General features: G+C 33.9%; 1 protein-coding gene across 4 annotated transcripts in view; it reads right to left on the bottom strand.

Annotated features, from left to right (window-relative positions):
• PNUTS (Phosphatase 1 nuclear targeting subunit) overlaps nucleotides 1–16,416 on the bottom strand; it is a 199,198-nt gene that overhangs the window by 93,958 nt on the left and 88,824 nt on the right. For all 4 annotated transcript variants that reach the window (XM_069841469.1, XM_069841472.1, XM_069841470.1 and 1 more), the window contains one exon: nucleotides 3,835–3,932. In XM_069841469.1, coding sequence (XP_069697570.1) covers nucleotides 3,835–3,932 — 98 coding nt within the window. The remainder of the gene's footprint in view (nucleotides 1–3,834; nucleotides 3,933–16,416) is intronic.

The raw sequence follows: 16,416 nt of genomic DNA, 5'->3' as shown, positions 1-16,416 counted from the left end.
TTTAGCTTGGTGCAGATTTACCATTGTATCTCTGTACGTATCTACAAAAATGTAAAAATTACGGTACCGCTGTTTTTTCCAAGTCCCTTCAATATACTTGTCAATCGTCCGGTCTCGAACTTACGACCTACGTAACACAATGGCGCCTACACATTGAGTTACATGAGGGAAGGTGGTGTAATGGAAGGAAACTTATGGCTACCATCAACTAATATAATCAGCTGTTGTCATTAGCTCGTTACTAATTATTTCGCAGTGTACAGTCTTGGAAAAGAGTTTTGTTGCACAGATAAGTTTCAGAAAGGAGGCAGTGCGCATGATTAGAGGACGTGCGACCTGGGTCGCAAGAGGATTAGTTGAGGTAATACAATTAGTTTTGTTTCGTTGTATGTCTGATCATGCGTACTGCCTTCTTTCTGAGACAAATTATCTGTGCGGCAAAACTTTTTTTCTTAAGACTATACATGTGTGTTGCTCAAACATAAATACACCGTGTTTAAAATTATGGTAACACTTTCATATGAATATTACAAAGTAAGTATTAATGACACAATAACTTCGTGCATGTAATTTAAGAAGCTTTGAAAGTTATTTGCATCCAATAAACAAATTTTACTATCATAGGTCAAATGTATCTGACAAAAGTGCATCTAAATATGTCTGTGGGGGGGGGGGGAGGCAGAATTCAGCCCTTGGAAAGATATTCTTAAATTGTTTTATATTTGTAAAGTTTGCTTTAATTACAGTAGTATTAAAATACAAAGGTTCAAATTATATAATTTACAAGTGCTCTAAGCAGTCCTCTAACAACTCAGTGTCCTCAAGAGAGATCATTTTGATTTTTGAAACTAATTTTACATGTGAATTACGCAACTACAGAATGGTAAATTAACTGAAAACATAGGAATTCGAAAAAAAAAAAAATTCAGAACGCAGACATTGAGGATAGTAAACGTGTAGAGTTGAATCTCCCAATTCACCAGCCCAAGTTATATTATAAACTATAAATTATTATGCAATTCGCAACAAATTTCAATGAACCCCTACAGAATAGAATTCAAGATCTGTTGGATCTGAAAACTGTGATAGTCTATAGTGTAAATAGAAAAATACAAATCGAAGCGAATTTAATTTCTATCTTCTCTCTTACGTAAATTAATGTAAGTGCACAGTTTAAAAGTTACTTATATCAGCATAGTTTATGCGTATCAGCTTTTTCTTCAGAAATGTTACACAATATATCCCCTTTCGCAAAATACATGCTGTCGTCCGTCAAACTGACGTTTCTAACACGTTGCTAAATAGTACCTCTCACAAGAAAACTTTTAATGTGCTCATGTCGAAACAAACCCCTCCTCAAATTACGTACAATGTTTTACCACCTTAGGAAATTAACTAATACAAAAAAGTCATTCACATGTGATCACTCAACTACCTTCTGCAAATAGGAAGCGTTGTATCTTAATGCAACATTCCAAGCAAGTTGGTATTTATTTTTTGTAGTAGATTTCTATGTCCACAATTCCACGCAAGGTTTCGACATGAGCTCATTAAGAGTGCCCTTGTGAGCATTTCACCACTCGCGAAGCACTGCTTTAAATGGAGATTGCGTATAGATTAATATTAGCAGGGGAACTGTTGGTGAGCTCATATTGCAACCTACCTTGAAATTTCGCTGACAATCTACAGCTTATAGAAAGCTAATACACCATAGATTAGCTGCGCGTTCGAACTGCAAGTTCCCGATATCGAGACAACAATCCCTATTCAAACACTAGCGAAAAGCATGGGGTTAATGCTGGGTTTGTGGACCCCTGCACGGTCGCTCGGAATATCACAGCACGGCCAGTCTCTCCCCATTACTGCTGATGAGGGGTGTCCAATTGATGCTGCATGGTTGCTATATCAGGCGACATTGCAGCTTCGATCTCAGGACCTTGCAATTGAGACTCACAGATGGCTTTTGGCGTTCACACTCTAGCAAAACGTCCCTTCTGCCAGCGAAATTTGAAGTAAGGAATCGATATGAGCTCATTGACAGTTTCTTTCTAAATAGCTCTACATATGCGAGAGGCAGGCCGTATTTACGCCAACATGTCCATAGACCGGACCGGAATTTTTTTTGGACTAACATTTTTTGTACCGTACTCGAGCTATATAGAAATTTGAGAAATTTTACACACGCGCACATAACACAAGCGTTTTATATATCTGTACAATAGGTTATTAACTAACTACTCCCTCCGTTCCAAAATATGGTATAGTAACAAACAAAACAAGTTTGATTATTTTCATACGCGCACGAAATGTTTCGCGGGGTATTCTGTACAGCAGTGAAGGGACTACCAGACAGTGCGGTTGTGAATGTTTCTAATCTTCTGTAGTGCATCAAACTATAATATTTAAATAGTTCATTATGAATAGAAATCAAATGGGCACCTGCTGTGGTGTTCCTATTGCATAAAATGTAACACCAATCAAGTCAATTTTGAATAGAATATCTAAGACTCAACAGTCGTACAAAAAGGATTGTAATTTACTGCAGTTTTTATGTTAATTGGCTTCTCTCAAAACAAAGTTTGTTTTTTATTTTATTAATTTTACATCACACAGAATGAAATGTACCTAATTTTTATGATTTTCTTACGTTAATTTATGAAAAGTATCTAGAAGATGTATTAAAGTTACATATTACTGAGAACTTTAAGCAATGTATACCATATTTTGGAACAGAGGGAGTAATACTTAACAGAAAGTACGGTTTCCTGATTTACCAGTCACGACTACTGACGGACGTGCGTCGCAGAATTAAACTTGTCCCCGTTCACACGGTACGGGCACTTAATCGAATCGCTTTCGTGCGAACAGCATTGCACATAGTTCGATTTTTTTCCAGTGCGTAACTTAAATTTCTTTGTTGTTTAGTTAACTGTCCGAAGACAGGTCTGAAACTCTCAAGATATATCAACTTGGCACCACCTATGAGAGAATTAGACCAGGAGTAAAATTAGTGATGATCTAGCATTTTGGGCAATAAACGAAGCAACGAGGTTATTTGACTTGTCAAGGGAGAAACAAAATTCGGAAATTTCAGCAAAAAGCAAAATGATCATCACTGGAAGTACGTGCTACATCATTTCATTTATTCATAGTTTTCTGCCCAAGGGGAGGTCTTTCACTGCAAACTCATCCTCCAATCTTGCCTATTTTCTGCCTTCTTAGTCTCCGCAAAAGCTTTTAAGCAAGTGAACAAACATCCACTGTTGCCTAAGGCAATATTAAATCTGGTTCTAGAATTCTCTTGGACTCCCAAAAATTTAAATGTTAGGTAGGCCTAATTAATTTATTATTTTTAAGAATCGGACTCCAGATGTCTCTTTCCCCTCCACTATAGTAAGGAAGGGAAACACTGCAATTGTTTGAAATTATTACAAACTTCTGTAAGCTAACATCTGGGGAAGCGGGAATTAAGAGGAAAAACAATTTATTTGAAACTGCTGTCCACTAACCTTTCTTAAAGGAGAAGGGGGAAAGATAAAAATTCGACGTTTAGAAACGCCCTACTATCATTACACATTCAACAATATACTTTCCAAGCGAAATTATACCAATGAAAAAATGCATTACCTTCAGTACCACAGTATCCTTAAAATGCAAAAATTTCTTACTCATTACAGAAATCAGCACCATCAAAAACACATCACCTGATTTCAAAGTAGAAACTGCAATTATAGCAGCCTTTCGTTCAAAGAATTTACGTTCAACCAATTCATTTCTGAAGACATCCTTTATTTTGTCTCGACAAACTTTAAGGTATGATGTGTATTTTCTTACCTTGCAAGCCTCTGAACTTCTTCCTTGCTCTTAATACCACCTGTAGGGCTCAAGAGCACGCTCAAACATTTGAGCAACTGCAATGGATCGATACGTGGCTGTAACAAGGAAATAAAATATATGAGGATGTTAAAATTTAAAAACTGATACACATTAAAAACATAAAGATTAGCACAAAATGATTTTCAGTAAGTTTGTGAAAAGACGGCAATTATTTAAAGTAATGATTAACTCTTCATAATGTTGATACAACCACCCATTATGCAAAAACTGAAGAGAAGTCGTCAGAATCGTATGTTATAGGGAACACTGCAATTATTTCAGAGAAAACAGAAAGAAAGACTTTGGCACTACATTAAAAATCTCTACCAATATGATTTTACATGTAACGCATTTGTAGGACACTTTGAGTAATAATTCAATTTCTGTATTTTCGCATTTGCTGTAATGTTATCATAACCGCGAAATGCAGCAACAAACAACGGGGAAATAAAGACATTCTGGTTCCCAATATAAAGTTAATAGTGAAAAACCATCGTACCTGGGATCATCAAGATGCTCCTATAGAATCTTAACATGCTCTTAATCTTCCTAGCATGCCGTTGCTCACTCAGTACTTCGTCGACCTTTTGGTTAACTCAATGGTGAGGGTAACTTTCCATCTTTCCTTACTAGGTGTTCTTTCCATTTTCGCTCGTATGCCATTATCGATTCAATAACACTAAAATTGTTAACGAATTTCATAACCTCTTTTTTTTCTAATACGTCGTTCTGTAGTGGTTCCTAATTTATTTTTAATTTGGAGAAGCTCGCCTCGCTTCCATATTTTAAAACCACTATCTGTTGCAATATTGAATAACAGAAATATTGTTCCTAATAGTATCTGTTTCTTCAAATATCTGATTGATGACATTTCTTTATATACTTCACTGTCGATTTCAAATTAAACCGTTTAGCCATGAATTTAAACTGAATTTTAAAAATCGTTAAAATAAATCTTGCAACGCAGCGCACTGCCGAGTGCAGCAGAGTGCAGTACAGCAGAGAGGGAAAGGCAAGAGCTGGGTGAAGGAGCTTGCTAGAGTTATTGCAGTAGCCGTGTTGTTGCCAAATGCTTTATACAAACTTAACGATTTCCTCTAAAACGGTGAATGTTAGAAAAAACTTGTTTATATTTTTCAAATCTCTCATAATCTACTACCAGAGATTTTAGTGCAGAGGTTGCCATCAACCCTGTTACATAACCTACTTGGAATAGTTTATTATAATCCATGGTTTGCAATATACAGTATTTTTAGAAATGTTATTCAGTTCTGCTTTAACGAAGCAGACGTATGCACAATACATATGTGACTATATAAAGCTAATACAATACGAGTACATATACTGATGGATAATAATATTTACGGAATATGTGTAGTATTATAAGCACAAGTTAATAATTGCTAATTGTCTGTGGTCCAGAAACAGTTCACTTGTTTTCTTAATAGTACTGTATTTTAAGGATTTATTACTATTATTATTAAATTGGCTGTTCTCAACTCAATTTCTCTTCATTAAATACATTTAAATCTTACAGCAAATTGTATTTATTTATCCTACTTCTATTACCCTAATTTCTGTATAGATGTTGCACGCAATCATAGGGATTTCGTCAAATACAGTCACTTTTGTTATTTTTTTTTTTACAATTGGGCTATTCTATTTAAAATGAGCCTTTTGAGAAAAAATAAAAAAATAAATGTTTGATACATATAAGTATATTTTGTTGTAGTAAATGAATTATATTTTATGAATCAATATTAAATAAATAAATTCCGAAATTATAAGATCAATTATCTGAGGTGCAAAGTATGACCTATCAGTTGTTATATTACAGTCGTGAAAATTGTGCAAGTTTATATCACTGTTAAATCATCTGGGAAGATGTCACCCAAATTGGACTGCATTGGACATTGTGCGAAGTTATGCAAAAGAAAACTACAAGTAATTTTCAAGGTAAGTAGTTTTTATGATATTTAACATAGAGTAACTTAGGGTTTCCGTGTCACATCCATGAAAAAGTTTATTTATTGGCCAAATTAATGGTTGCACGTTACAAACGCCGCTATTTTCTTTTAGTTCTTTCTGAACTAAGATAGGACTGTTAATTTTATTGCAGTTTTTTAATCATTTTCTAAAAAATTAACGTTATTTTGTGTCACATGTATGACACTATGTGTTCATGTATATACAGTATCTTCTATCGTTACCTTTATAGCAGGAGATGTCACACTTAAAATTTACAGAACCTACCATTACAATGACAAGGTGTTTTTGCCTAATGAATCTATATATAATTACTTCAAATTATATTGTACGGTAATGCAATCTGAGAATTTTGTTTCTTCTCCCATTAATGGTAATAATAATAGGCCAATATACCAGTTGTTTCAGACCACCCGTATCATCCTTTCTCAGAAGATACCATTTTCGTTGCTTTGTGAGTAAACAATAAAAGTTAGAAAAAAAAGTTCAGTAAAAGTTGTTTCTTTTTAAATGCAGTTCCCAATGGTACCCCTACTTCCGGTTTGTTACGGGAAATGGTACTACCACCAAGGGATTCTTTACATAGGTTTTGGTTATCAAATTTTTTTATGAACATATCATATGGTTTTCGAGAAGAAAGGCTGATACGGGTAGTCTGAAACACCCGGTATATTTTAAAGTGTTTTTTTACTGTTAGCTTTATCTTAAACGGTCATTTAGATTGGATTAAATATAGTAATTGAATAATTCAACATTTATTTTGTACAGTATGTTTAAATGAACAGTAGGTACAATAATAGTCAATCACGCAATATAAAGGTAGTCTATACGAGAACATGTCAGTCTATCCTATTAATTCTGATCACAAAAAATACTGCCTATTAATTCTAATCACAAAAAAATACTGATAGGCCTAATGATATTTTTAAAAGCTGATTGCATACTAAGTTATGCTTAACATACAATTATGCTAATTTAAAATTTGTTTTCATTTTAAGATATAAATCATAATTATTGCTTCATTTTTCAGATGGACAAAGCTATGTCAGCTATGTTCCTAATCTTTTTGCAATAGATACATCTATACTAATAATAAATCTGTAGCCGAAATTTTTCTGGTAATTTTCGATTTTCCAAAAATAATTGGTCCTAACATATATAATTAACCACCCTGAAACCGAGAATCGCTTTTTTTTTTTAATTTTTGTTTGTATGTCTGTCTGTCTGTCTGTATGTTTGTTACCTTTTCACGCGATAATGGCTGAACGGATTTCGATGAAAATTGGAATATAAATTAAGTTCGTTGTAACTTATATTTTAGGCTATATGGCATTCAAAATACATAATTTAAAAGGGGGGTTATAAGGGGGTTTGAATTAAATAAATCGAAATATCTCGCTTATGACTGATTTTTGTGAAAAATGTTACATAACAAAAGTTTCTTTAAAAATAATTTGCGATAAGTTTTATTCCTTGAAAAATTTTGATAGGACTGATATTTAATGAGATAAATGAGTTTTAAAATTAAAATAACTGCCATCTAAGGCCGTGCAATGAATTAAAAAACAAATGACTTCGTCTATAAGGGGGCTTGAACAGCAACATCGAAAGCTATGAAAGATAGCCTACAGAGAATGTTCGAATGTTCCTGTGTTTGTTTGAAGTAATATCGGAAGCTAAATTAACCGATTTGTATAATTAATTATTATTTCACCATTGGAAAGTGTAGTTTCTCTCTAGATGGACATAATGCTATAATGTTATTACAGTAACTTCTGATATAATGTAATGTAATATAATATAATATGTAATATTATATAATATAATTTAAGTTATTTCAAGGGTTCAGAACCATAGTGGGCCAAGCGCCATTTACTGAATTCGTAGAGAACAAGGGTTAAAATTAAGTTATTACCATAGTTCAATGGAAACCTATAACAAGTAAAATAAAATATCCACATTAAATCTAAATTATGTCAATCTTCATTAAACTATGGTTGCATGTAATAAAAATTAAGAAACATGTTAAAGGAATTGTCATTGCACCAAATGAGTGTCTCTGGACCAAAATGATTGCATTTTAATTATTTGGATGCAATTTAAATTAAGTAAGATATTAAACGATTTATCCTTCTATCAAACACGAATGTTCCCTGGATTAAATGTCTATTTTAATTATGTAATTACTTTATATTTATTTCTAACGGGTGCAGTGGAGCGCACGGGTACGGCTAGTCACATACATAATCTAGAGTCCCTCGTTAATAATTGAACAACGGACATTTCTGTTCAAAATATCTGTGGTCCACAGTCTTCCGTGTGTAACTTTACAACATACACATACGAAGTGCATATAACGAAAATGAAAAATATTTATTTATTTATTCTGACGGAGTTTAGTCATCAGACCTTCTCTTCCACTCAACCAGAAGTGTATACAGTGTTGCAATTATACAAGTTAATAATATTACAGATTAATACTTAAATAACACTGTATAACTATATCAATCTTTCAGTGTTAATTGAATAAAGAGTTGAGACAATGAGCATACTCCTTCCTGACTGGTTGGATCCAACCAAGACATCCATTGTTGTTTAGTCAACTGTCAGAACCTCAATCAGACACAGCCAATAACATGCAATTAATACGTTAACGTACACATAATGCACTCTAAAATAAACTGGGTCGATGAAATAATAAATCGACTGTTATTAGGAATAGTTTAATCTTTTCTTTGGTTTACGAAATGTAACAAGTGAGCACGTTTTCAGAATCTGGGGAAATATTTATGTCGCAAGCAAACATTATAATGTTTTGTGAGATGTGTTAGGGCCAATTGTAGAAGATAAGTTAGCATTTCAGTTGTGATTTTATCTGGTTCAAGTGATATTTTCGGAGATTATACATTTTACTTCTGTGGGCGAAATTTGAGCAATATCATGTTTGACGGGAAGACTTATGAAGTTTTCTATTTGGGATTCTTTATCATTGTATATTTACTGGAGTGCTGTTTGACCAGAATTTCTGTTCTAATGAAGTTGTAAACGACATTCGCTTTGTCAATTGTGTTGTAATGTAATCGCACCATTGTATTCAACAATTTCTGTATTTGAAATTTTCTTCGGTGTGCCTTGAATTTTCTTACTTGAGAACCAAACCTGTTCTGGTTTTTCTGTTATTTCTTCCAACGCGGATTCAAACTCTTATATACGGTAAGATTTTATTTTTCTTTGAAGAGCTTTATCAAGTCGGTTATAGCATCGTTTTGCTTGTGGGTTACCAGTTTCATGTCAATTCTTTCTTGCTTTATGTTTCGCTTTATTAAGAGAGAAAGGTTCATTATTTTCTTGTAAATCGAGATCATGATCTTCAATGGCTCTATGCAATGGGAAGAATTTCTGTAATTGTCATGGATACTATTAGTAACTAGATTTGGATTTCCTGGCAGAGTCTGTATTAAGGTACATAGCCTATTTCCAAATAAGTTCCAATCAGTATAATACTTATTATGTGGTTTTTGACATGAAGATGAACTGGTTGTATTAAGAAGTATAAGAACAGGTAGATGATCTGAATTAAGAGCTTTTCAAGGACATGTTTTGAGGAAAGTCAATTAAATATGGGAGCAATGAAAAATTGCAAGTCTGTTCTGTCTAGTAACTTATCGTAATGGAAGGGCTGGAACCCAATCTGTATATTTAAAAGTATTTAATAACAAACGTTTTCAATCACATTGGAATATAGTTAACATTACTCTGAGTTAATACATAAATATTTTGAAATTATATATATTATATTGTATTAACTCAATAAGAGTATTGTTCACTATATTCCATTATTCTATTATGTAATATTAACCTGAAGATGATCCAATATTGTTGGAAACGTTCGTTATTAAAGATTTTGAAATATATATTGGGTTCCAGCCCTTCCATTACGGTAAGTTACCAGACAGAACAGACTTGTAATTTTTCATTCCTCCCATATGAATTATGAGCGTTTAGTGGTTCAATAATAACGGGAGCATCTAATATGTTTTGAGAAGAAGTATATGTAGAACATCAAGTAATTTATCTTTTTGATAGGGGTAATAAGTTGGAAATGTTTGGGCGAGAATGTAATAATTGTGTTGTTCTGCATGTGCGTGGAGTCCTTCAGCATTTATTTATTTTGAATACCAGGATGTATTTAAATCACCACCAATGATAAATCTAGGATGTGCACTGATGATTTTGTCTTGTTCATTAGGGGTGAGATTTGAATTAGGAGTATAAGGATACAATCATTACCTCTTTTCTTTTCATCGAGGAGGATTATCATAGCTGTGATTTTACCACAAGTTAAGCCAAGTATTTGGACTGGAGCATAAGATAATATATTTCGCTTCATAATTATAACCGTACTTCCTCCATGTCTGTAAGACCTATCAGAGCGAATGATGTAGTTACGTACAGTGCAACGATCAGTGGGTTCCAAATGGCTTTCTGTGATGAGGGCGATGTCGATTATGTTTAAGAGATACTGAATTATGTCATTTACTGTCATTAGCGTTGAAATTAATTATACGAACGTTTTTAATTTGTGTTAGCTTAAGGAATATTTGTTTCTGGAGTCAGTATTGTTACAACTAATTCAAATATTATGAACAGTTTAGAGAATGTAACTAATGCCTCTTGCAATTTTAATGTAGTTCGTTTAATTTGATTAATAATTTTGGTAAAGCCAATACTTTGAAGAAAAGTATAGAGTTCTTTAATATCTTCCATGAGTGAATTTTTAGTAGTGTCTGTGTTGGAGTTCGTTTTTGTCAAAGAGGGATTGGATGCAACTTTAGGTAGACTTGGGAAATCATGTTGATTAAATGTATAACCTATTCCTCTATTTCGTAGTCACTGTTCTTTCAGATCTTGTTTTTGTTGCAGTATACTTCGATGTTGAAGAGCGATGTTACATTGTCGGTACCGGTAATTAGCAGTGTGAGAGATTCACCGAAATTTGCGAAAGTAGGTATAAGTGATGGTCCTTTCACTGGACAATCTTCAAGCCTATGGTTGCTACTACATTTTACACATTTAGTAGGTATGTGACAGTATAAAATAACCTGACCTATTAATGTACAGACCCAGAAACAACATTTGGGCCACCTTAATTATAGCTTACTGAGCATGAGCATTGTTATAACTGGAATTAACTGGCCCAATTTTGTTTTCCGGTCTATACAAAATTCGATATACGAGAATTATTTACCATTATTAGTATGCTTATTAGCCATGGACGCCTTTAGTCGCTGAAGAAATAATAGCAAGACAAATAAGCTTCGCTTATCACGTAATGAAGTTTACATAATGATATAGGGATTTCCACAATTTGTTTGATATTCCTCTATTATTTTTCAGTGCGATTAAAACATGTAAAGATGAAGTTATACATGCCATGAAGATACTGGGGGTCATGGAGGTAGATCTCCATGCTTCTTTCTTGACTACGGCATTGAGAACGAGCTGGTGTTGTCGACACCACGCTCCGATCCGCTGATTCTCGGGAAAGACCTGGTATCGTAAAATGGGATGAATAGGGATGAAGTTTTATTATTTTTTATTTCTTAGTATCAAAGAGAAAATATAATAAGAGTGTTTATTTCTTCACTCATTATGAATGAAAACATAAACACTCTTATTATATTATTTTAATCTTTGACACAAAGAAATAAAAAATAATAAAACTTCGTTCCTATTCACCCCATTTTACGGTACTCAATTTGACAGAAGGCTGAGTGAAGCTCAGGGCAGTTCTGAAGTTTGGCAACGAGAAAATTCCGTCACCAACCAGGATCGAACCCCAGAAAACCACAATTCCAGTCACACAGAGTTTGTGTGCACTCAAAGTTGGGTTTCTGGAGTCTTGTCAGCCCACATGAGGTGTGGATATAAAAGGAAAAGTTGAGACGGTGTCGGATGTAGTTCCTGGGTAGCTCAGTCGGCAGAGCTTTGGTGCGCTAAGCCAAAGGTTCCGGGATCGATATCCGGCCTGAGAACAATTTTTTCCCTTGAAATTATTCAGATCTTACCGTGTTCGCAGAAACATTGCTATGACCTTGTGTCTGCTCTCCACACGCAACAAATTTGTCACCCTATTCCTAGTTCCCCTATCCCTCCTCTTCAAGAAGGCTATGCTGAAATATTTCTGCTCCTGCCGCAGACAGATTAGGTGTTACATCATGTTTGCACCTGAATCCGCGTCTGTTACGTCTTCATTGGCATTTGTAGGCGAAATTTCGCCCGTAGCATAATTTTCAAACATGGATAGCATTTCCTGCAGGGAAAATCCACTAAAATTTGAAAAAGAGACAATTTCAAAATGTCTCGGGATATTCCTACTGTCCTTTTAAAAGGACACAAGTTTTCGTCATTGTAAAATGTCACAATGAATAGATATCTCAAACGTATTGTGGTTTCACGTAATACGTGTTTATTAGGAGTCATTTGATCTGTAACAATTCGTAAAATAATTTCGAATTGTAACAATATTTAGCTTTAATATCTGATTTGCGTTTCGGATGCCATAGCTGAAATAAATGAACCACGCTCAAGGCCACATCTCAAACTCAACAATGACCAAAACTCACATTACCAGTTTACCACACCTAGGAAGCCCCTAATTAATATCAGTAATAGTGACACCTGTGAAAAAGCAAACGCGTCAACTGTAGAGAGGGTAATTTGAAACATTGACCACTGTCCTTTTAAAAGGACAATAGGTATATCTGGGTTAAATATACCTTTCTAATTCACCATTCTTGGCCAAAGAAATCCTTCATAGAGTCGAATATTTAACACTTTTTTTAAAGCTGTTGTTTTCCTTTAAACGAGAGCAAAGAGAAATTCTCGTATATAAATATATGCAATACTGATTTTCTAGAAACAAATGTAACTTTACGACATACCTAATATGCGAAGTTCACAGTCACGATAACTATAATACACATAGTCTTATATACTTTAATACATCCCATTAATTAACTTGCAGCTAAATCATTAACATTTAGGTTCCTCAATAAAGTTCAACTTTAAAGTACGCTATGGAAATGGGCCACACGTCGCCAAATGACGCTAAGCTTTCTTTGAAATTTTAGATGAAAGTAGGCTATTGAAGAGAGTACAACTTTGTCAACAGACCAGGTGTTCCAGGAACCGAAGTAGGGAGAGCAGAAAGTACAATACTGAGCATTATAGTGTGCAAACTGTATGTAGGAGAGGCCGTGAAGTTCCAAGCTATGATTGTACCTACAGTATAAGTGCATTTACACAATGACATGAATAGCACAATATCTAGACTTCTCTGGTACTGCTAATGTACTATAGCTTGTGTGGCATTCCATATTGTACAGTCTTTTCTCCTAGAATTAAGGGACAACAGGACTGAATTTTGAAATTTTAATTAAATGTTAAATTTTTTAAATGTTCGTTAGATGCATTAGGAACAAGTTGTGTGCAAATTTTGAGGTCAATCGGACTGCTAGTTTGGAAGTTAATTTTATTTTAATTATGCAAATTAGTGATGTAAATAAAATGTTCCATGCGCATTTATCTTACATTCAAATAGAGCAGTTTCATATTGTTTTCGTACGGACCCAGATATTTACGGGCAATATTTTAATGTTGAGAAATTCGTGATATCTAGTTTAGATTAGACATTTTTTAAATCGGGCATTTATTTATTCACACTTTTTATTTTCATAATTTTTTTTACCTCCCAATTTTCAAGATACTTAAAACATCTCAACGTTATATGTCAGATGTGTGCATGGAACACGTACGAATATTCTCATTGAGTTTGGTGAAAACTGCATGCGGATGGAGCATTCTGAATATGAAATATGCAGTTTCGAGAAAATGGCAAATTTGTAAAAAGAGATACAATACTGATATATGGAGCAGGCCTATATGAAAATCGCTCCTGAAGTACAAAGAAGTCGTAGAGACAAAAAACAGTTTTCTGCCAACTTTAAGTTTCCAAGGAACACTTTCGTGCAAAAAAGCGAAAAATGATTTTTTTGTGTAAAAACTCAGCCTTTAAGTCCTTAAGTGTCCTTTAAGACCGGATTTTGTTCTTGCTAAAAGCTTAGAGAGTCAATGTAACTGGTAAATGTGAAGAACTTTGCTTTAAAAACGGCTTGAAATCAGTTCGTTGTCTTTACCGTAAAAAAAAAAAAAAAAACAATTTCCCTAAAAGACGAAATATATCAGGACAAAAGAATCAATCTATCTAAGGATGTTACTATCTTGTTTTTATTTCAGATACTACGAAAAGCAGGAAGTATTTGTACATTTAAATAAGGAAACAATCTTTAATTAACACAATTCGATAAATGAAATAATGCTTTATACAGTAGGCTTAGTATCAATAATGAAAATGTTTAATGTAGCTTAGTACATATGTGACTGCATAAAAACAGATTTTGGGATGCTCTCAAATTTCTTCAAAAACAGACAATCTATTTCAATCACAGTATTTAATAAAAATAAACCAAATCTACATGTTCACTTTGTTTAAATTTTTTACAATAGCGTATATTAAGAGATACGAAAGCTACACATTAAGGAAATAAGTAATACGAATGATTCTAGAAGAAACAATATAGGTTAGAATACGATAGATAAAAATCACCCACGTAACACCTATTCAACAGATTCTTCTCGCTTTAAGATAATGTTACGGGAAGTTTTGAAATAGTAATTAGTGTTATGAACGGGGTGTCAAAAGCTCTAGTGTCTAGACATGTGAATAAAGTATCAGACGTACTATCAACATTATGACCACAATACATTCATTAAGTATTTCTATAATATAGCTAAATTTCCTGTCTTAATTGACACAATAGACTGTGTACATGTTCCAATCGTATCTCCTGGCAGTAACATGGCCAAAAGATTCTGCAACAGAAGATCCTATTTTTCATTCACTATTCAAACAATTTCATAGGCCCATGTAAAGCTCCGCATAGAAAAATTGTGGTAGCGTTGAGGTAGTTTCCTTTGTACTTTGCTTATACACCTTGCACTTACGATTCTGTAGCAGGTTAGGTTTTGTTAGTTGAAGTTTTTGTTATACCTTGCATATACGATTAACTGCATCTCCACAAAAAAATCCCTTATAAATTCAACGATTCACTTCCGAAACCAGCAGAACTACCTCAGCGCTAGTTTACTGAAATTGTAATAAGTTAGAATACGATAGATAAGAATCACCCACTTAACGCCTCTTCAACAGATTCTTCTCGCTTTAAGATAATGTTACGGTCAATACACGATAGCACAACATTCCAAAGGAGGGTGCCTTTTTAACAGGTTTTCTTTTAGGAGACAGTAGGTACCTCTTAAAGTCCAATTTAATGACGGCTGTCCAGAATCCTGCCACATAACCATGGCAAAATTGTTAAAGGGTACATAAATTTGCATGAAATACAGCGGAAAAGTAGTATACAACTGATGGGAGAGACAATTTTCCGTCCTAAATTTAGGCCCAAGAACTGCTTATAATGCATTGTGTGGTAATTAAAATTGGCATAAATTCTGAAGGAACATACTTTTGATCAGTTATCTAGATATCACATGAAAATTTTATTGGGGGATTTCAACGCTAAAGTAGGATGGGAGAAATTTTTAAACCAATTATTGGAAACGAGAGCCCACACGTAAAATAAAGACAATGGAGTTAGGTTAGTCAACTTTGCGACATCAAAAAATTTAATTGCCAAAGTACAACATTCCTCCATAAGAACATACATAAATATGCTTGGAAACTTCTCCAGATGGATTGACACACAACCAAATAGATCACGTCTTGATAGATAAATGGAGACATTCTAGTATAATAGACACTCGAACTTTCAGGGCGGCAGACTAATTCTGACCATTATTTGGTAATTGGAGAATTAAGAGAAAGACTATCAGTAGCCAAGCGAGTAGAGCAACAAGTAAATGTTAGTAAATTCAATATTCTGAAACTATAGGACGAGAAAACTAAGCAGCATTATCAGGTCGAAATTTCGAATAGGTTTGCCACTTACATAAGTTCCGACGAAGTTGAGAGTTAGATGTTAATAGCGTGTGGGAAAATATCAGAGATAGTATCAAAATTGCAGCTGAGCAAAGCATAGGTTATCATGAAACTAAGAAAAAGAAACCGTGGTTTGATGAAGATTGTTCCATGGTAGTAGAAAGAAGGAAACAGGCAAAATTTAAATTCTTACAAGATCCAGTTGAGGAGAATAGAGATAATTATTTCAATGAAAGATGGAAAGCAAGTCGTACACTTAGGAATAAAAAGAGAGGTTATTTGAAGGAAAAACTGAATGAGGCAGAAACACAAATAGTAAGAATAAAAACATTCGAGATTTATATAAGGGTATAAAGATATTTAAGAACGGAATTCAGGCAAGGGGAAACGTGATCAAGAATGAGAATGGTGCTTTGCTTGCAGACTCTCATTAATCCTGAACAGATGGAAAAACTACTTTGGGCAACTACTAAATGTACATAGGCCAAACAGAA

The sequence above is a fragment of the Periplaneta americana genome, chromosome 12 (genome assembly GCF_040183065.1).
Source record: "Periplaneta americana isolate PAMFEO1 chromosome 12, P.americana_PAMFEO1_priV1, whole genome shotgun sequence".
In the NCBI taxonomy this organism is placed as follows: domain Eukaryota; kingdom Metazoa; phylum Arthropoda; class Insecta; order Blattodea; family Blattidae; genus Periplaneta; species Periplaneta americana.
The sequence above is the reverse complement of the archived record's forward strand: the minus strand, read 5'-3'. Positions and strand labels throughout refer to the sequence as shown.